General features: G+C 32.4%; 1 protein-coding gene and 1 pseudogene across 1 annotated transcript; both read left to right on the top strand.

The window, feature by feature from the left end:
• The first annotated feature begins 8219 nt into the window (after nucleotides 1-8219).
• Nucleotides 8220-22436, top strand: part of LOC132067360 (F-box/kelch-repeat protein At3g23880-like) — a 16223-nt pseudogene continuing 2006 nt past the window's right edge.
• LOC132067359 (F-box/kelch-repeat protein At3g23880-like) lies at nucleotides 17299-20702 on the top strand. The gene is made up of 2 exons (XM_059460564.1): nucleotides 17299-18542; nucleotides 20397-20702. The coding sequence occupies exon 1, from the start codon at nucleotides 17375-17377 to the stop codon at nucleotides 18524-18526; it is 1152 nt and encodes a 383-aa protein (XP_059316547.1). The 5' UTR covers nucleotides 17299-17374; the 3' UTR covers nucleotides 18527-18542; nucleotides 20397-20702.

Below are 22436 nucleotides of genomic sequence, written 5' to 3'. Positions count from 1 at the left end.
TTAAAAATATCTGAGGAAAAGGAATAGATGACTTAAATTACTAAAAAGTGACATTTTTATGTACATTAAATTATCCAGTACATCTGTCGCTTTTCCTAATCATAAATATTGATACTGACCCATATCCACAAACAAATAAAACCTGTTTCGTTTTGAAAGATATTGATTTTTAGTACTTCCATTTTAGACTGTACATTTTGCTTATCTATAGAGTAATGTGTCAAGGTTTTGATTTTTTGGGTTTCAAAATTTCTCCCAAAAAGTACATTTTTATTACACCCCAAACAATCTTTTCTTAAAACTGAATGTAGAAAATTGTTGGTTCATTTGAATTTAAAAATATACCTTTTTATCACAACGGGGGCGAATGTAGAATGTTAATTTTGAGTTCATTCGAACTCAACAGTTTTTGTTCAAACTCACATATGTGTTAAAAAAAACTTGTTAAATAAGTACAAATAATTGATTTTAAACCCAATAAATCAGATGAGTTAAAATAAATTCGTGAATTTACTCCTATAAAGTGTAAATCTTAGATATAGTACTTCTGATCACAAAAGCTTACAATCCAGTGATATTAATGATCTTCCACACCATAATTTATATTCAATTCTTGCTTTTTTCGTTCTATTTTTTTTTCCTTCCCTAATCTCACAACATAATACTCTATTTATCACATTATACGTGACACATTTCTTTCTTAAATCCTAAAAAAAATTAGACCATTTATATATATATATATATATATATATATATATATATACACACACAAATTATTTAACTTTAAATTTTTTGTTTTAACCTTAATGAGAAGAATTATAATCACAACAAGTCTCTATAGTAGTTGTATTGGACAATAAATTTCTAAAAGGTCATTTGGTTCAAAACTGTAATTCTGAGATCACAATATGTATCATATCTATATATATATATATATATATATATAGGATTCATAATACAGTTAAACCTTTCTATAACAACATCGTTGGCTCAGAGATTTTTTTTACTATTATAGCGAATGGTTGTTATACACCTATAACAACATATGACATTCAAATAATATATGGCTGTTATAGAGAGCTTTAACGTCAAATTCTAAGCTTAATCACAATTTGTATAAAGAAGAAAAATATTTTAATGATGAAAATATATATTCTTATAAAATTATTTATCATAAATAGTGTATTAAAGTATCAAAATATTTAGTTAAAATCTCTAGACCTATTATTGGTAATCTTAGAAATTCTATTTTTATAAAGATGATACTATATTACCAAAAAAGAAAATACTCCCTCTATTCCAATTTATGTGATACACGTCTGTCCCAAGAAGAATATATATATTTCTATATTTAGTGGAATTTAACCTAAAAGCTTTTCTTTTACCTTTAATGAAATAATTTTCAGCCACATAAATATTTATGACTTGTTTGCATCAATACAAGTTTCAAAAGTTTTCCTTTCTTTCTTAAACTCCATGCTTAGTCAAACTATATGACATAAATTGGGACGGAGGTAGTAGTTGTTATATTCGATAATTTTACAAAGAACGTGCTGTTATAAAATCGGTTGTTTGTTGTTACAAGTAAAAAAAAATGTTAGAGAAAAGTAAAATATAATATAAAAATTGAATCCGAGAAAAACTTGATTGTTGTATTGAGGTATTGTTTTATATAAGAATTATATTTTGATACAAAATTTATATCAATATTAATTATACAATATTTTTGCAGCCTCTAGTAAAATGGCAAGGTGGTAAAAAACGAGTAAACATGAGGGAAAAGTTTAAAACAACAACAGAATTGTGGATAATTATCAAACCGACCGACAAAGGATTCACTCTTACCATTTTCCTCGTCTCACCCCACACTGTCGTACTAAAAACTTATGATTATTGGTTTTTTTAATCCAAACTAAACAACGACTTAATCCATTTTGTCGACCCACCATTTGCATGTCTTATCCAATAACAAATTCCCACGTCAAATTACGCATGCGTGCTCTTCCAATTACATTAGCACACATCATGATCAGCTTTGCCGACGTTATACATCATTAATTGACATGTTGTTACCACATGAAACAACCTTTTTCATTTTAGTCTATCAGGAAACAGTGAATTACCAACATTTTTCTTCTTAAAAATAGTAGTAACTCTTTTTGTCCCAATTAGGTGATTATGTTTGCCTACAAGTAGAAACTAGAAATTGGTCACTCCTACCAATAAATATCATTTGTATTTGTCCATATTAGGAACATAGTTATAACAACTTTAGCATTCCCTCTGTTTATTTTTAATTATCCACTATACGAAAAATAAATTTTCATTTACTATATGAAAAATAAATTTTCATTTTTATTTATCCACTTTAGCATATTAAGAAAAAGATAATTTTTTTTCTTGTTTTACCCTTAACATTAGTTACTCATTTCAATTCCTTTTCCAAATCCATTATGACTATACACAAATAAATATGAGTATTATAATAAAATATATACTCTATTTATTAATTTTTAAGGGGCATGCAACGTTAAAAGTGGACAAGTAAAAGTGAATGAAGGGTGTATGAAATATAGGACAAATAGAAAAATTATGGTCTCAATAAGTCACACGTATTTCTGTGGCTATAAATCATTTCATTAATGATAAAATATATATTTTAAAGTTAACTTATTTCTAAATATAAAAATATGTCATTATTTTTAGGACGGTCTAATAATAGAAGAGCGTCACGTAAATTGACTCGGAGTAGTTAAGATCTAAATATAAAAATATGTCATTATTTTTAGGACGGTCTAATAAGAGAAGAGTGTCACGTAAATTGACTCGGAGGAATAAATCTTAACATCTCTATTTTAACCTTAACATATAACTACGTATTTGAAATTTGAAATACAAATAAAAAATAAAGAATAGTTGTCTAAAGAACATTATAAATGAAATAATAACTTTCTTCCATAAAATTTCACCTTTTTTTTTTTTCAAATAAAAGTCATATTAAAAGATGACTTTTGTTTCCAAATTCAAGACTTCAACCTTTTTATTCGTTTTTTAACTTTTGACTTTTTTTTTTTTTTGCTCGATTTCAACTAAATATTGTTCAAACGCCCACTACTCTTTATATCCACACACATCAAGAAACGTATAATAGCCAGAACCCATGTGAATCCCATGTGCATGGCTTCAAGTCCAATATTTGGGACTACTTGATTAATTGTGATCTATTTATGTCCTTTTCTTCCCTCTGTTAATTTGTCAAAAGTTTATAACTCTGGTTCAATCAAAGAAATTGCCAATTAATATGAGCTTTTAAGTATGTATATTAAGAAGAATTCCTCCACAATTTACATTCGCAAGTCAATTTCACATATTGTCTACTTTTCCATCAGATTCAGATAATTTGATACATGGAAATATGTTTTTATCAGGAAATATTTTTCATCAACTTTTAACCATATTGTATATCCGCTGCAGAGGCGGATCCATAATTTGAAATTTATGAACTTTGATTTTGCCATTTGAATCAATAACAATGAAAGAATTAACTGATTAGTCTTTCTACTGTAGATATTATTTTATATTGTGGTTACGGATTACCTAATTAAATATTTATACATATTTAATAATTTCCTACTAATATAAGATTTATACTACTAGTTCATCAATAACAATACTTAATATTGTAGCTCCACTCTTAATTTAATTTGCTTTCGGAGGAGCTACTTTCTCGAGATGGATTTAGTTGGATTCCTTTTGAAAAATTATACTGCATAAATTATAACTATCTTTTTATTTTTTTGTGTTTTATATATTATTACATCTTCTTAATAAGTGAAAATATTACGCTCTCTACAATTTATGTGACACACTTTTTTTTCTAGTACATCCCAAAAATAATGTCATATTTTTATAGTAGAAACAGTTTTACTTTATAAGATGATTTATAGTGTGAAAATATCTAAGGCTTGCAAGGATCACAAATTTTAAAATATTCATTTTTTTTCTTAAATTTCGTACCACGTCAAATGATGCCACATAAATTGAGGCAATATATAATTTCTTAAAATTTCTGGTTGCTTACCAACAAACATGTGACAGGACTAATTCTATTCTTTTGAGGTTGAAATATTATCCTCTTAGTTGTAAATGTTGGTTTTTGTTTTCATCTAGTCGGACCCACCGTATAGTGGGCCCAACTTTATCCAAAAAGACCGTATTTCACGGCAGTTTCTGATAAGATAGCGTATGGGCTGATGAAAGCTACTTTGGGCTTCGACCCTATCCAGAGAAAACTCTACAGTGGGGTCCACTTCCTTTCTTTTTAATGCATGGAATGTTCTAGACGTATAGTTCAAGCAACAACGTGTTATTCCTCGTGAATTTTGTTTTTTTCTTTTTCACGTTTTGCTTGCCATTTGTATGTCCTGAAAATTACGTCTCTAACCAAAAATAAGGATAATTTGTTAGTAGTGAAGTCAGAATTTCAATAAAAAATATTTAAAATATAAGAAGTTACACATATGAAAAAAATCAAGAGACACAACATTTTATCTAATATACATACCTACGTGAAGATACTTTCTACATCCCAATTTATATGAAGGCGAACACGAAATTTTAAAAGAGAAAATAAGACTTTTAAATTTTGTGATCCAAAACAAATTAAATAAATTTTTGTGGTTAGAAATCATTTTATTAAGGGTAAAATGAAAATTTTAAATTAAATTGTTTCAAGATAAAATTGTCATTCTTTTTAACCCAAAAGAAGAATAACGTATAAATCGATACGGATAAGTTAGTATTTTCTTTTTTACTTATGTATTTTTCATTCTGATTTTCTTGGTTTCTCTAGCAGAAATTTGGTTGATTTTGCACTCATATATAAAAGCTCCATCGTGTAAAAAAGGCTTGAATATATTTGGAAGAGTTTAAATTGTGTGCATCAATAGTGTAATAGTAATATATTTATGCAGTAATGTTATCAAAATATTTATTAGTCACATAGAATAATTTTTAAGTTACTTGTAATAACATATTGATATATTATTTTGTCACACTTCTTGTGTATATAACATAAATTATATATTCCAAGTGAGAATATCTTTTCTGTATACATGATGCGTCCTAGTATTTTTACCGTTGAATTAGTAGGCGTTTGGCCATAGGATTTGAGGCTCAAATTTGAACTTATGATTAGAAATCACATTATTTATGAAGTGTGGACAAGATTTCAACTTCAATTTCAAATCACAATATTTAAAATTCCAAATAATCCAAAAAAATAGGATTTGAATTCCAAGTTGTGATTTCATCTTTTTAATTGTAAAACTTGACTTCTAAATCTATAGTTTGCAAAAAGGATTCATAATTATAAATTTTGCAAAAATGACCGTGCTCGACGTGAAGAGATTGTCTGTACCGTGTGGGAGATAGCTAATTACGACTATTGTTGATTTATTGGAGAAGTTAGCTTTTAATAAATTATGCATGTATCTGAAAGTTTGTAACAACATGTAATCGCAAACATTTATTTATAAAAGGAACATGAAGATATGTGATTTATGTATGTAGTGTCTTATGATATCCTCATACCTTGTTAATGAACTATGATTTGCTAATTTTATAAGATTATATAAGAGTTGTGGAAGCTTTTGGTAATTTTTACAAATTATGTGATTTTAATGTTCATATAAAAAATACAATTTAAAGATTCAAATTGCATGGCAAAAAAATTTCAACTTTTAAATCAACGTGATTTCAGATCTACTTTATAATTGAAGACATCATTTCCAGCATAAAATGGTGGTCTTAACTCTTAAATTAGCCCAAGAGAAAAACACAATCATCTACTCATGGACTTACTAGTATTTGGAGAATTGAGCTGAATATGATCTTATCTTAAATAAAGTAAGACAACCCAAAACAAAAAGTACTAGGAATTCCTACTTCTAGCCCAACCTTTATAACATTTCCGGGACGCTTTATAAGTTATGGGTTTCTTTTCCCCATTTTTACTCCTGTATATGGTATCTTTAGACTTTTGCCGCCGTTCTTTTGGTAGGCTATTGAATTCATGAAAGCAACATATCCTCTTTTGATATATGAAAATGGATCTCTGTGTTAAGATTTTGTCCTGATTTTCTTATCATATTTGAGTTTTGTTTTTCTCGAAAGTCAAAATATAACCATAATTGTTTCTTTCTTTGAAAGAAAAATAATTCTTCTTTCGTGTTCGCTAATCCTTTTCTTTTGATAAAATGTTTTGGACCTCTATATATTGAAGAATCCTCTCATACAACAATGACACAAAATAACATCCACAATGTAGTCCTTTAGAGAGTTTCGCTTGAGGGGAGATTTATTCACTCAATAGGTTTAGAATAATTTTTTTATTAGTTTTATTATATGTAGGTCAATTGGTCAAATCCAAATCATATTATCAAAGTCCTTTTTATAATTTTTTCATTGTTGTTTGATTCATTGTCATTCAAGGTTTGTTTTGATAGCTTCCATATTATGCCTTGTTATTTCGATCCCATAACTCTGCGATTTTTTTTTTTTTAAGTTTTGTTTTTTTATTACATAGGGGGTAGGGGAATGAGATAACAAGGTGGGGGATCAAACCGTCACCAACAAGGTGAAAGTTCAGGTAGCAAACCAACTGAGTTACTAAGATCCCTCGATGCTGCACATTCAGAGCACATTCAAGATTTTAAATATATATGGGTTCTAAATTGTAGGACAAGACAAAAACTGGGTACAATTACATTATTCACATATATATACATAGAGAGAGAGAGAGTAATTATAATGAATTTCTTAATACAAATACAAATTTTATACTAAAGTTATTGACTTCAGTTGAACCAGTAATTTTGAGATGTAGATCCATCCCGTGGGAACTTACTTGTTGATAATAATCATTGTGCAATTAATCTGCATATCCACAGAAAAAGAACGTTTGTAACTCTTATATAATTGCAAAAAGATAATGCATGGATTGTGCTATATGTAGAATTATTACTAGTTTTGACAAATAATTAAGAAGCTTCATGGCTGTGCTTGTTTAGGAAATGTAGACAAGAATGGTCACCACGTATACATATAATGGAGAACAAAGACCATAATCAATTATAATTACTCCTTTTGCTTGAATTTTTCAAGAAAACCAGGTGCCCATTGTTATGTTGATCAATAAGTTAAGATTTCAGAAATATTTACCATATTTTTTTTCGGGTAGAGCGAAACAACAGTGATAAAAAAGGCATACGCTAGATTAACACATTTGATTGAAATTGAACACTGGGGTCGTTTGGTTCGAATAAGTTAGGCAGGTATTACTAATGTAAGGATTAGTTCTGTTGAGATCATTTTTTTGGAATATTTAGTTTAGTATATTTCATATTAGTATATAATGCATAATTTAATATATCAGTTTACTTTTGAAACAAAATTAAAAAATCCTTACTATTATAGGGATTAGTTGGTCATTTTAATATTTTAAACCTGGTATTTCACTTAATACCTACATTCTTATTCTCATTCTGTATTCTACATAAAATACTCATACTCATAGATTTTCACATAACTTATGCATATAATGGGAGTAGAAACCGTATACTGTATTAATTAATTTTATTTTTTATGTGGAGATTAATGCTCTTTGAATATCCAACCAAACATAATATAAAATTATTCTATTTTTTATATGAAGATTATATTATACGACCCTAGAGATAATTCATCACAAATATTTTTCACGATGGTTCTAACTGTTGCACATAATCATCGCGCGCAATATTAATAGTTGCGGCCGTTTGCAGTCCTCTGCAAAGGTCATTATGTAGTTGTTTGAACCGTCACTCTACATGCTTCAAATACGCACCAATTAGCCTACTTTGTTGTAGTGCGCTTAGAAAAATAAGAAATAAAATTGAAGTTCGGCCTTGAGAAGGTTATTCTTCAGGCAAAAATGTTCGAAGTTTGCCAAACTTTTAGACACGAATTTTTATAATTTCAATCTCATATATCCTTTTCTTTTTTTGCTCCTTTGGTGACTCGAACTCACAACCTGAGCAACTCCTTTTGTCAAATCTCATATATCTAAAGTTTTTTCGAAATGATAAATTTGTAAAATTCAACTTCAAACTGCAGCTTAAATAAGTTCCAAAATTGGGTACAGCTTGTGCGGTTGGCCCATTAAAATGGGGCAACATTAAGGCCCAAAAACACCAGCAGTGAGCTGTTCCAATGTGTTTCATAAATTCATCAAATATATTGATGATAAACAAACTGGAAAGTTGAGTCTTGGCAACAGTAGAAACTTGCAACCCTAAAATGGAACCTGAGGCAGATGAAGCCACAAACTATACTGAAATTCCATCAACTTCAAGCAAATATTCAATCTTGGCAAACCCTAACTTACCAGAAGAACTCATCATATCAATACTTGCAAGATTTCCAGTTAAATATGTCCTACAGTTAAAGTGTGTTTCTAAAAAAATGGTCTGCTTTGATCTCTAGTCCTGAGTTTGTCAAGACCCATCTTAGCTTCTCTGCTAAGGATTCCACACGCCATAGACTTGTGTTGACATCCGAGACTCTGGAGTACAATCTTAAACATTGTTCTGTTAGTTCTTTATTTTATGAGTCTGTTACTGAGGCATTTGACTTGGATTATCCCATGAAAGACCCCGGTAAATCTATACGTGTTTGGATTGTAGGTTCTGCTAATGGGTTGATTTGTTATTGTGTTGTGGGTTATGTTGATTGCTTGGTTCTGTGGAATCCGTCAACTAGAAAGTTCAAGCAAGTGCCTGACTTTATGCCTACACAGATGAATAATTACTTTTTTAATTATGGTTTTGGATATGATGAGGCTCGTGATGATTATAAGGTAGTGGCTATTTCCTGCGAACACAATGATGATGCCAAAATATATAGTTTAAAGAGTGATTCTTGGAGAACACTTGATGATTTTCAAGGCGGGATGGTCTACCATAGTTCGGGCAAATTGGTGAATGGGAAGCTTCACTGGGTTACTACTGTTGATGATTGGGGCATCATGTCCATTGATTTGGTTGATGAGAAATGTAGGAAGGTGGAGCTGCCCTGCTTTGGAGAAAAAAATTCATTTGAAGTTGGAGTGTTGGGAAGTGATGTATCTGTGATCTGTAATTATCAGAGAAATGATCTGATAATTCAAGCTGATGTGTGGATTATGAAAGAGTATGGGGTTAAAGAGTCTTGGACAAAACTTTACACCATTAAAAATCCTATCTATATGCTTTCTCCACCCCTTTGCATGTCAAATGAAGGTGAATTATTGGCTGTGCTTAAATCAACTTTAATGATATACAATTCAAAGGATGACTTAATGAGATATCCAAAGGTTACTAATGTTGATGGCAGTCTTGCGGCAGAACTGTACATTGAAAGCCTAGTTTGTCCAGTTTAAAAAACGAACCAATGTCACAACATTGAAGGCTGCAAAAACTCAGGTGAAGTACAGTTCATAGCTAATGACTTGTAACTGTTCGCTCTATACATTTTCTGTTTGCAGTTCAATTCTGCATCTTTTGTCAAATATAGGACAATACATTGCATATGTAAGTGCCATCTTTACACCATCTATTTGGATATCGTGGTTGTCATTTTTGTTGTTGCATATTTTCCTGAGGAACAACTTCTTCACTGGTAGATGTTCATCCGGAATTTAAGTTTCTAGAACCTGATTACTCAAAAGCCATATCGTAATTAATCATCCCGAGCTCTCAAGGCCCATCAGGTGGTGTCTGAACTCAGATCTACCTGTTGACACTTGACCCATTTATGTCATTTGTTTTTAAGAAATTCATGTTGTATTCTTTATCCTTCCAAAGACACGGTATGGTTATGGACATTGCTTGTAACTGATATCAGATAATAGGTTCTTATAGGCTGTAGCCATCAATTTCTATCCCTCCAAGCTTAAACATCAGGCACTGGCTGAGTTGAAACTTCTTCATTTTCCTCTTTAAAACACTTCTTTTAGAATAAGACTTCTCCAAATATTTGTACCGTAGCTCTAATTTAACTTATTCAGTCCTTAGAGGATTTACAATTCTGGCTCTGCACTTCTGAACTTTAGTATATTGCATGAGTCACTTTCCTTTAGCTTCTTTTCTTATTTTCTTTTTAGATAAATAATCCTTCCTTTAGCTTCATAATTCTAGAATTGCCAGAAAATCCAACTAGGAACATGATGGAGACAAAAAAAAAGTATTAGAAGCGCATGAAAAACGTGTAAATGATGGAGGACTAAGGAAGTAAATAAAGGACTCTCCAGGATGAACGTAACAGTTGACTAATTATCTATCTACCAGTGTACATTTTCATCAGTCATTTTAAGTGGTTAAAATGTGAAGAATCTAGACAAACATACATTCTCTTGAGTCATGCGTACCAGAAAACTAGTAAATGCTCTATTATTCTAGTTCTCCATATTCAAATCCAGTTCAGTTACTCAATATTCGTTCTTGAGTGTTCTTAAAGATCTGAGAGATGTTAGCAACACCAACAACATGGGCTAGGGTGGCCCCAATCCCATAATTACCAGTTTGGGAAAATCTGGTAATGATCTAGATTGCTGTACAGATAGACCATAGGATGCATATTTGACAAACACAGGTGGACAAGGGTTACCGTAAATGATGATTTGCAAAATAAATGATGATTCAAAAAGGAAAAAAGGAACACTAACTACAACAAAATAGTATGCTATAGGAGAAGGGGACGGAGACATTAGATAGTACCAAGAACAAAGGATAAGAAATTGTCTGAGTGTACAACTACTAGTAAGGAAAGAAAAGCTTGAAGACCCCTAAAGTAACCCAAAGAATCATTTATAGTAAGTAAATGTGGTTGTCCAAATCGAAATTAAGTGTGAGCTAGCTCGATCCATGTTTTGTCATGCTTGTTTTTGAAAAAAGGAATGCGTGACTTCTTCAATAATTGTGTTATCTCTCCGTCACATATATTATGATATTTGAAGTGCAATTAAGCTGAATGTAGTCACTCCTTAACTACACTGCTTTCTGTGAACTGAACACTGCTGTTCCTCTCAATTTTCAGAAAACCATGCCAGATGTTAGCCAAGCCATAAAAAAAGCTTTGAGCCAGGAATTCACAGTCAGAAAACTTGGAATGCTGAATATAATAAATAAGATTGGATGGAACTAAGACATAGTGCCTTTTTTTTTTTTTTTTTTTTTAATTTAGAAAAAATAGTATTTTTTTTCCAGGTTTATCTGGGTTATATTTCCGTTAGAAATGAACCATTGAACTGACAAATAGGTTGATGTGTGCTTACTTACAAACGAACACCTTTAGAGGGTGTAAAGTAAACTGGTATTTAGCTCATAAAATTGCCTTTTCAATAAGAACAACTTATAGGATGCATATTTGGACAAACACAGGTGGTTGTGTTGAATCATAACATATGACTTGCATATGAAATAGGACGATTCGAACAACTCCACTAAGCACTACTTATACTAGTTGCGGTGTATCTACTATTATTACCGGTGTACTTGCTTTAACACTGACCAGGAGGGGCTACTATGTTATAAGACCCCTCAAATTTTGTTGGTGAATCAGGTCACTAGGGAGTACCGCGTTTCGTAGAAGAGTCACGGGTTGTGAAAAACAATGATGCTACTTAATTATATACACATAATATTTGTTTAAGCAAAACCGTGAAAAGGAAAAAGATTATTTCATATTGAAGTACCAGAATGTTAAATTTCTTTCTAGCCACAGAATTATACCCATTTATGTATCTATATGTATTCTTCAATAAAATTTATTCTGTTTTTATTGATGATATTGTTGTCAAGAACAAGAAAGAGACCATTGTATTCACTCTGAACTTTAGAAATATCCAACTGCGTTATGTTTAATACTAAAGCATGTGCATGTACATTCCTTCTGTTTTCAAGTGTAAAACCATGCCATTTTAATTTAGAATAAATAATATTTTTTCCCATTTTTCTTTATTTCCGTAAAAATATAAAACCATTGTTTAAATTAAGTTGATGTGTGCTTAAAATAAGTCAAAATCCTTTAGAAGTTGTTTAATCCCAACTTATTTTTTTTAGCTCAAAAATTGCCTTTTCAACAATTTTACCTTTTTATCTCTTATATTGTGGATGATTGCAATACTGTTATTGTTGAATCAAGCACTTTTATCCAAGCAAACTAACTTCTTATTTATAAAATAACTTTTAGCACTTAAAACTACTTGTACTTAGCTAATTTTTTTTTACTATTATAATCCAAATGGAATGGTGGTCAATAAAGTGTATTAAGGACCATGATATATCAAGCCTTGGGAGACAGACAGAGTTACTCAGCACCTATCCGGGGATTACAAGGCGAGAAATCGAACCTTCACCAAGATCCCTCGGCTCTATACATTCAGAGGCATATTCAAGATTTTAAATTTATGTAGGACAAGATGGTTCACAATTAGATTATTCATATACATAGTAATTAATGAATTTCTTGATATAAATATAAAATTTTATATAAAAGTTACCGACCTTTGCTGAACTCATAATCTTGAGATATAGATCCATCCTGTGGGGACTTGTTGATAATAATCATTGTGCAATTGCAAAAAGATAATGCATGGATTGTGCTATATGTAGATTATTACTAGTTTTGACAAATAAAAAGCTTCATGGCTATGCTTGTTTAGGAAATGTAGACAAGAGTGGTCACGAAGTATACATATAATGGATAACAAAGACCATAATCAATCATAATTACTCCTTTTGCTTGAGATTTCGAAGAAAACCAGGTAGCCATTCTTATGTTGATCAATAAAATTAAGATTGGCTTAAGGCATATGCGGCCCACCGAAATTGTCCCTTTTTTTCATATTAACGTCTCAATTAAGTGTTATTCCTATTGAACTCCTGAACTCATCTTCAAGCGTGTCTATGAAACACAATCCGACTTACATAGTATTCTATCTTCGATGTAGCAACATACTAATATATATTCTAATTTAATTATGTCATCTTTTAGCTAAGATTAGTAGCAATTGAGAGGGGAAAAAGAGTAGCTCTTAATAAAGAATAGCTTATCACATGTCTAAAATATTAATCCACCTTCATTTTCCCAATTTAATTTCTGCTTCTAATAAAAATCAGATTTAGAGAGTTTGATAGACACACTTGGGGACGTGTTCAGGGGTTCAATAGAAACAACACTTAATTGAGGTGTCAAAATGGAAAAAAGGTTCAAGTTTAGGGGGCCGCATATGCATTAAGCCATTAAGATTTCAGTAGATTAACACATTAGTTATGTTGAGAGTATATTTGGCCAAACCCATTAGTGCCCCTTGTGGTCGCCAAGATCCATTTAGACACTTTTCGCTGACTTGACATATTGAGTGTGATACACTCATTAATTTAGTCAATTTTTATTTTATTTTTTCTCAAATTCTTCCCCTTTTTCCCCACCCATTTCCCTAAGCTTAAACTCCTTCAATGGAGGTTCTGAAATCATGTGTTTTATCTTCTTTCCTCACCTTCATTGTTGCCACTATTCTTATCTTTTGATGTGATTTTAACTACAAACAACCCCAATTTCTTGCTCACTCCTAATAAAAAAAGAAAAAGAAAATCAAAGGAGCTCATCAAAACACCATTAATGGGTTCTTTAGAGAGCTTGAAGAAGTAAAATGAGTTACTTTATTTGATGAAAATTTTGAGAAGCTAATGTTGGGATTGTCTTCGGGTCTTCATGGGAATCTTTAGATGAAGTTATAACAAATTTGGAGGAGTTTTTTTTGAAAGTTTGAATTAAAATCGTGATTGGAACAAGAACACACATGAAAATTGTGTAGAATAACAAGATTTCCAGATTTTTATTTTGTTAGTAAATGCATTTTTTGTGTGTTAATAATGTGTAGGGTTTAGAAAATAGATTTTTCTTTTCTTTTTTGAAATATTAGTTTTTACTCAAAATTTATTTTCTATATATTAAATAGTTTCTTCTTTTCTTTTTTCTTATAATTTATTTTAAAATTATTATTTTGCACTAGATGCCACATATGCTCTTTTAGTTAGTCATTATGCCACGTCACCTGCTAGTGTATTACACACACTTTGTAATTTTAGCCGATTGTCATAAAAAGTGTCTAATCGGAACAAATTTAATGTAGTGTGAGTGCTCAATAGGTACAACTTAGTTGAAGTGAAAGATCTTGACTACCACAAGGAGCATCCCATGAGTTTGGCCATTATTTTTTGTTAAATATTTAGTTTAGTGTATTTCATATATTAGTATATAATTTTAATTTAAAATATCAGTTTACTTTTTAAACAAAAATACAAAGTCCTTACTATCATAGGAGTTAGTTAGTCATTTTAATATTTTAATCCAGATATTAGTTAATATGCACATTCTTATTCTCATTCTATATTCTACATAAAATAATCATAAATTTACACATAACTGATGCATATAATGGGGAAAACAAAAAGTAGCAACGTATATTGTATTAATTGATATTAATTTTTATGTGGAGATTAATTCTCTTTTAATATCCAACCAAACATAATATAAACTTCTACTACTTATTTTTATGTGAAGATTATATTATATTACCTAGAGGTAATTCAACACAAATATTTTTCACGACGGTTTCAACTATTGGACATAATCGTCGCGCGTGATAGTAATAGTTACGGCCGTTTACAATCCTCTACAAAGGTCATTTTGCAGTTGTTTGAATCGTCACTATGTGCTTTTAAAATGCACTAATTAGCGTATATATTGTTGTAATGCCGGTTACAAAAAAGGGGAATTGACGTGTAGGTACAAGTCTTACATAAAATTGGCATACTTTTAACCCAAAAGTCTTTAGCAAAATTTGAGCCTAAAAAAATTGGCACTACGTGGCCAAATGTTTCATTCGTATATTTTACCTGAGCAAAAATAGGGAGAATGTCTTTCTTTTTTCTCATTTCATGTTATTGTATCCTCTACACTAGGGATTCAATTTTTTTTTCTTATTTGGTTACTGGATATTCCTAAAACTAGGGATCTAGTTATTCGTGTTTTTCCTTTTTATTTGGAGTAAGTATTAATTAAAATAGTCTAATTATTTTTTCCCTTTATTTCATGTTAAATATCCCTAAAATTAGGGAATCAATTATTTTGTTTCCCTTATTTCATCTTTTTGCAACATCATTGAAATTATTTCATATCTATAAAAGTTATCTTTAACTTCAATTTGTGTAGAACTCATTATGTATATTATTCATTATACTAATGTATACACGTGTATACAGACCAATAGATACTAATGCAAATAAATGTATAAAAATTTATTAGGTGAATACGGACCAATGGATAATAATGAAAAGAAATGTATACAAATTTGTTAGGTGAATACAGACCAACTCATACCATTGCAAAATTATAAAGATACAAATGCAAACAAATGTATACAAATTTGTTAGGTAAATACAGACCAATGCAAACAAATGTAAACAAATTTGTTAGGTGAATGTGGACCAACGTATACCAATGTATACAAATTTATTAGGTGAATACGGACCAATGTATACAATTTGTTAGGTGTATACGACCAATGTATACAAATGCAAAATTATAAAACTATTAATACAAATTAATGTATATCAATTTATTTGATGAACACAAACCAGTGTATAAAATACAAATGTATATCAATTTATTATGTGAATATGGATCAATTTATACCACCTAAATTGCTGATAATCTCCTTACTTGAAATGAAGTTTTAAGTAGTTCAATTTCGATCTAGCATTCGATATCCTTCACCTCCCCTGTTGGGTGGAAAGAAGGAAGAGAAGTAAATGGGAATTGCTCAAAACCTCATTCAGACAAAATTTCATCCAAGTGTCTGTCCTCTTAAGTAGACAAACTCAAAAGTGTTTAGCAGTATGCTCAACAAGTCACTGATACGACTAACTAAAAATCCAATGTATATATCTTAGATTTAAATGCAAACTTGGCAAAAGGACTAAAGGTGCGAAGGATAAATCATATCAAAATATAAAATTGGAACTCACCACCCACACATGATAGAGATACGAAAAACAGGAGTACAGACAATCTACAGAGATAGAAGCATCATTATTTGATAAATGATGGACAATAAACCAAAATTGAATTTCATTAAAAAAATTTAAAATCGCTCAAGAACCTTGGAAATTTCGTAATCGCTGAAAACCTTGAAAAAAACCTAGAATCTGTATATAAAAAATACAGTGTCAACAATATAGCAAAAATTTTGGGATATATTTTGATGAGTTTACGATTTTGATTGAAAAATTTAAGGAGAAGAAATGAAAGAGAATGAAAAAATATAGCGAAATGTGGCAACGTGAGGCTATTTATCCGGGCAAGTTTATGGGTCATGTAGAACAATAATGATAGCCCAGAACGTTAATTTTGGCACTAAAATTTTGGCTATTTAGTGCCAAAATTTTATAGGGCTGCTATTTGATGCCAATAATATCTTTCTGATGACACTGCGAATTCCCTTTCTTTATGTGCCAATTCAAAAGGGGATTAGTAAACAAAATTGAAGTTTGGCCTCGAGAAGGTCATTCTTCAGGCAAAACATGTTCGAAGTTTATCAAACTTCAGACACGATTTGTTACAGCTTCCATCTCATATATCTAAAGTTATTCCGAAATGATAAATTGTGAAATTCAACTTCCACTGTAGCTTACATAGCGATTCCAAAATCCTTTTTTTGTGCGGAATGCCCTTCAAAGGCATTGGTCTTTAATTTCCCCCCCTCAAATTTGAAATTTTTAATTTTTGTCAATCGCGTTAAAATCTAAAGGTTTCTGGTACGAACCTTCGCTCAGTCAAATATTAAAAAAAATTTCTCAAGGTAGAGGTTTGTAGCAAAATTAGGCCTATTCAGGCAAAATTAAGTCTATTCAGGCAGAGGTTTGCCTTCACTTTGCCTGAATAGGCCTAACTTTGCCCGAAAAGTTAGGTCTTAAGGCCTAATTTTGGGTAAAAGTTTACCTTAAGACAAACTTCCTGAATACGCCTAATTTTGCTACAAACCTGTGCCTCTTGCGAAATTCTCTTTTTTTTTTTTTTTACCTAAGTCGAGTTTCGAACCCAGAACGCGAAGGCCAAAAATTAAAGACCAACAATTTAAGGGCCAAAAATTAAAGACTAAGTGCCCAGTAAAATGGAATCTGAAAACACCAGCAGCGATCAGTTCCAATCTTTGATCATAAACTCATCAAACATATTGGAATCTAAAATGGAAAGTTAAGTCTTGGCAACAGTAGAAACTTGCAATCCTAAAATGGAACTTGAGGCAGATGAAGCCACAAACCATACTCAAATTCCATCAACTTCAAGCAAAGATTCAATCTTGGCAAACCCTACTTTGCCACAAGAACTCATCACAGCAATCCTTGTAAGACTACCAGTTAAATACCTCTTAAAGTTCAAGTGTGTTTCTAAACATTGGTTTGCTTTAATCTCTAGTCCTGAATTTGTCAAGACCCATCTTAGCTTCTCTGCTAAGCATTCCACCCACCATAGACTTGTGTTGAAATCAGTGAAACGTCATACTCTTGAGTACAATCTTAAACTTTGTTCTGTTAGCTCTTTATTTTATGAGCCTGTAACTGAGGCATTTGACTTGGATTATCCCATGAAAGACCCCCAAAAATTTTTCCGTATTGTGAGTTCTGTCAATGGGTTGATTTGTTATTGTATTGGGTTTAATGACTTGGTTTTGTGGAATCCGTCAACTAGAAAGTTCAAGAAAGTGCCTGACCTTGTGCATACACAGACAGATGATTACCATTTCAGTTATGGTTTTGGATATGATGAGGTTCATGATGATTATAAGGTAGTGGCTATTTTCCGTGAAATCAGCAAACGCAAATATGATGCCAAAATATATAGTTTAAAGAGTGATTCTTGGAGAACACTTGATGATTTCCAAGGCAAGATTCTCTTCAATGAATATTCTTCAGGCAAGTTGGTGAATGGGAAGCTTCACTGGGTTACTACTGGTGGTGATGATCGGGTCATCACGTCCATTGATTTGGTTGATGAGAAATGTAGGAAGGTGATGGAGCCCTACTATGGAGAAGAAAGTTTATATTTGACACTTGGAGTGTTGGAAAGTGATTTTTCTGTGGTGCTCTCTAATCATGAGAGAATGGATGTGTGGGTTATGAAGGAGTATGGGGTTAAAGAGTCTTGGACAAAACTGTATACAATCATCAAATGTCCTGGCTGTGCGACTTCTCCACCCATTTGCATGTCAATTGAAGGTGAAATTTTGCACACGTTTGGCTCAACTTTAACGATACTCAAACCAGAGAATGACACAATGAGATTTCCAAAGGTGACTAACATTGATGGCCATGTTGGGGAGAAACTCTACATTGAAAGCCTAGTTTGTCCGATTTCACAAAACGAACCAATGTCACAACATTGAAGGCTGCAAAATTCAGGTGAATGACAGCTTCTAGCTAACAACTTGTAAGTGTTTGCTCTATACATTTTTCGCGTGCGGTTCAAACGCCATATCATAATTAATCATCCCGAGCGCTCAAGGCCCATCAGGTGCTGTCAGAATTCAGATCTACCCGTTGACACTTGACCCATTTATGTCATTTGTTTTTAAGAAATTCATGTCTTATTCTTTTATCCTTCCAAAGACACAATATGGCTATGACCATTGCTTGTAACTGATATCAGATAATAGGTTCTTATAGGCTATAGCCATCAATTTTTATCCCTTCAAGCTTAAACATCAGGCACTGGCCGAGTTGAAACTTCTTCATTTTCCTCTTTAAAACACTTCCTTTAGAATAAGACTTCTCCAAATATTTGTATCGTAGCTCTAATTTAGCTTGTTCAGTCCTTAGAGGATTTACAATTCTGGCTCTGCACTTCTGAACTTTAGTATTGCATGAGTGACTTTCCTTTAGCTTCTTTTCTTATTTTCTTTTAGATAAATACTCCTTCCTTTAGCTTCATAATTCTAGAATCGCCAAAAATTCCAACTAGGAACATGATGGAGAGTGGAGACAAACCAATGTGTTAGAAGCGCATGAAAAACTTATAAATGATGGAGGACTAGGGAAGTAAATATAGGACTCTCCAGGATGAATGTAAGAGTGGACTAATTATCTATCTATTAGTTCTTCTACCAGTTTTTATTTTCATCAGTCATCTCAAGTGGTTAAAATGTGAAGAACCCACACAAACATACATTCTCATGAGTCATGCGTACCAGAAAACTAAGTAGATGCTATTATTCTAGTTTTCCATATTCAAATCCATTTCAGTTAATCAACATTCGTTCTCGAGTGTTTTTAAAGATCTGAGAGCATGTTAGCCAAGCCATAAAAAAGTTTTGAGCCAGGAATTCACAGTCAGAAAACTTGGAATGCTGAATATAATAAATAAGATTGTAGATGGAACTAAGACATAGCGTATAATGTCGATACCCCGAGATAGAGCACCCAATGGGCTAGGGTGGCCCCATTTCGCCTTACCATCCGGAGAAATCTGGTAATGATCTAGATTGCTGTACAGACAGACCGTAGGACTCAACCCACTTTGGGTAAGCAAGTAGATGTTACCATAGTTGAGAAAGTAGATGTTACCATCGGTCTAGGACTCAACCCATTCTCCAGAATTTTGGGATCCTTTTAGGGCCAGCATAGGCACAGTATGAAGTGCTGATTTGCAGTGTCTAAGGCTCTCTGAAACTTACATCTTTCTTTTCACTTCATCCTTTTTCCCTTTACAGATGGGAAAATCAATTTCTTTGTCTTTTTCAATCTATACACTCCTGAGTTGTTTTTTCATATTCTTTTGACCTACTTTGCTTCCTTTTATTCGACTGACGTGAAATCAGGTGATTTACAAGAATGACTTTGGAGGGGGGGTGGTCTTGAACTTTTGACCCCGTTTGCCCCATGGGCAAAACTTCAAGTTTAACAAGTTTTTGCTTTTGACCTTGAAGGTTTGCCCATGGTGTTAACGGGGGTCAAAAATTCAATCCCACCTATTTTCAAGGTCATTGGGCGTATTTTCCTATATGAAACCTTGATCACCTCTAGATGCAGGAAACAGTCGTATCTCTTCATCCTCTCAATTTTCAAATACCATGCCTATTTAATTTTAAAATAATATTTTTTTCCAGGTTTCTCTCGGTTATGTCTCCGTAAGAAATGAACCATTGAACTGGCAAATAGAAACTAACAACTTTAGGGGTGTAAAGTAAACTGGTATTTAGCTCATAAAATTGCTTTTTCAATACGCACAACTTACTCTCTTATTGTGGATGATTGCAGGTTTGTGCTGAATCATGCACGTGTATGGGGAAGCAAACTAACTGAAGCTTTGGCGAACAACTCCACTATAACTACTTGTATTAATTGCGGCCAATCTACTATTACTACCATTGTTATGAACAAATGTATGTACTTGCTGTAACAGTGACCAGGAGGGGCTACTATGCTATAACACCCTTCAAATTTTGTTAATGATCAGGTCAGGTACCGCATTTTGTAGAAGAGTCACGGGTTGTAAAAAAACTATGATGCTACTTAATTATATATATAATATTTGTTTAAGCAAGACTGAGAAAAGGAAAAAGATCATTTCATATTGAAGTACCAGAATGTTAAACTTCTTTCCAGCCACAGAATCATACTCATTTATGCATCTATATTTATTCCCCCAAAATTCTTTTGTTTTTTATTGACTGACTATTGTTGTCAAGAACAAGAAAGAGACCATTGCTTCCCTCTGAACTTTAAAATATCCAACTTCTTTATGTTTAATACCCTGCAGCATGTGCATGCACATTCCCTTTTGTTTCATGCAAGAATATGAGTTGTGCACCCACGGGTATGGCATAATGGTCAATGAAGTGGATTAAGAATCGTGATATATTAGGTTCGAATTCTTGCTGAGGCAAAAAAAAACTATGTGATATTCTTTCCATTTGTCCAAACCTTGAGAGATAGGAGTAAAGGTTAATGACTTCTCTTCTATTCATACAAAAGCTACAAACACATGTACAACATTCATTATTTGTTTTTATTCCTGTATACAAAAATCATACATTGTAAACCATTCCTACCTCTAAGGTAGAAGCATGAGGTACACTTAAAAGTGTATGTAGGTGGTCTACTGTTCCTTCTCAAAAAGTCATATCCAAAATTTATAACTATTTTCTTAAATAAGCTAGATCCTTGTTTGGCTCCGACATATGAATGTCCCAATATGTAAGCTATGCCTGCTTCCCTTGCCTCCATCAATTCCCTCAACTCCTATCGTGCACCTCTATCAATCTTGGGAGATTCTGGTATGACAAACCTCAATCTTTTCTTAGGCTTGGTTACTCGTGGAGAAAGTATTTCTGATGTTCCAACTAATTCAACACTTACATTCTCATCCTCACAAAGTTGAACTTCTGATATATGAGTTGAAGGGGTACCAACAACAGTTAGGTCCTCGAAATCCTTTCTAAATTCTTCACCGTTAACATTCAACCCCGTCCTTCCTGTTCTTATAAACTAAGCTATGCTACACACAAGATCATTCTCAAACGCGGAATCATCTTTATGAGCATTGGGATAACCATACTTGAAAATTCACCTGTATATCCGGAATTCTCTTGGACCAATGTGTCCAGCGGTTCTGAATCATCTTTATGAGCATTGGGATAACCATACCTGACAATTCACCTGTATATCCGGTATTCTCTTGGACCAATGTGTCCAACGAGGAACCACTCCTCGTGTTTAACATGAGGAACCAGGACAGATTTGACACAAAGGAATACTAAGACCTGGTGAAATGCGGGAAGATTGGTAACAAAGTGTGAGAAGATTGCTGGTATTCCGGATACGAGCTCAGTGTGTATGAGGCCAATGCCACTAACCCGTACAATGCCTAGGCTGGGACCAAGACCGAGTAGCCACTCAACAGAAACCTTATTTTGGATGTCAAATTCGTATTTCTTTAAAGAGCCGTAGTGCCAGATGCACATTACTATCATGAAAGTAAAGGCCATTGCAATGGGCATCCATGCTCCTTCCAAGAATTTAATCAGAGAAGGTGAGAAATATAAGGCCTCAATCGTCCCAAAGAATATCACGAAGCAAAGTGCAAGCAGTACACTCTTGCGCCAGCACAAAACGATTACCAATGACATCAAACAAGTCGTAACCAGCATGACAGTTATGACTGCCAAACCTGATACTAAGCAAACATAGGGATGTGGATTAGTAATGAACATTTCTCTATGAGATCCTTGTACCCACTGTACAAACAAGCCCGAAATGAATTTCGAAAGAGTATACAAATGTTTTTGCTGTATACAA

This window comes from Lycium ferocissimum, chromosome 8, assembly GCF_029784015.1.
Source record: "Lycium ferocissimum isolate CSIRO_LF1 chromosome 8, AGI_CSIRO_Lferr_CH_V1, whole genome shotgun sequence".
NCBI classification, from domain to species: Eukaryota; Viridiplantae; Streptophyta; class Magnoliopsida; order Solanales; family Solanaceae; genus Lycium; species Lycium ferocissimum.
Note: the sequence above shows the minus strand (reverse complement) of the source record. Positions and strands in the feature narration are given on the sequence as shown.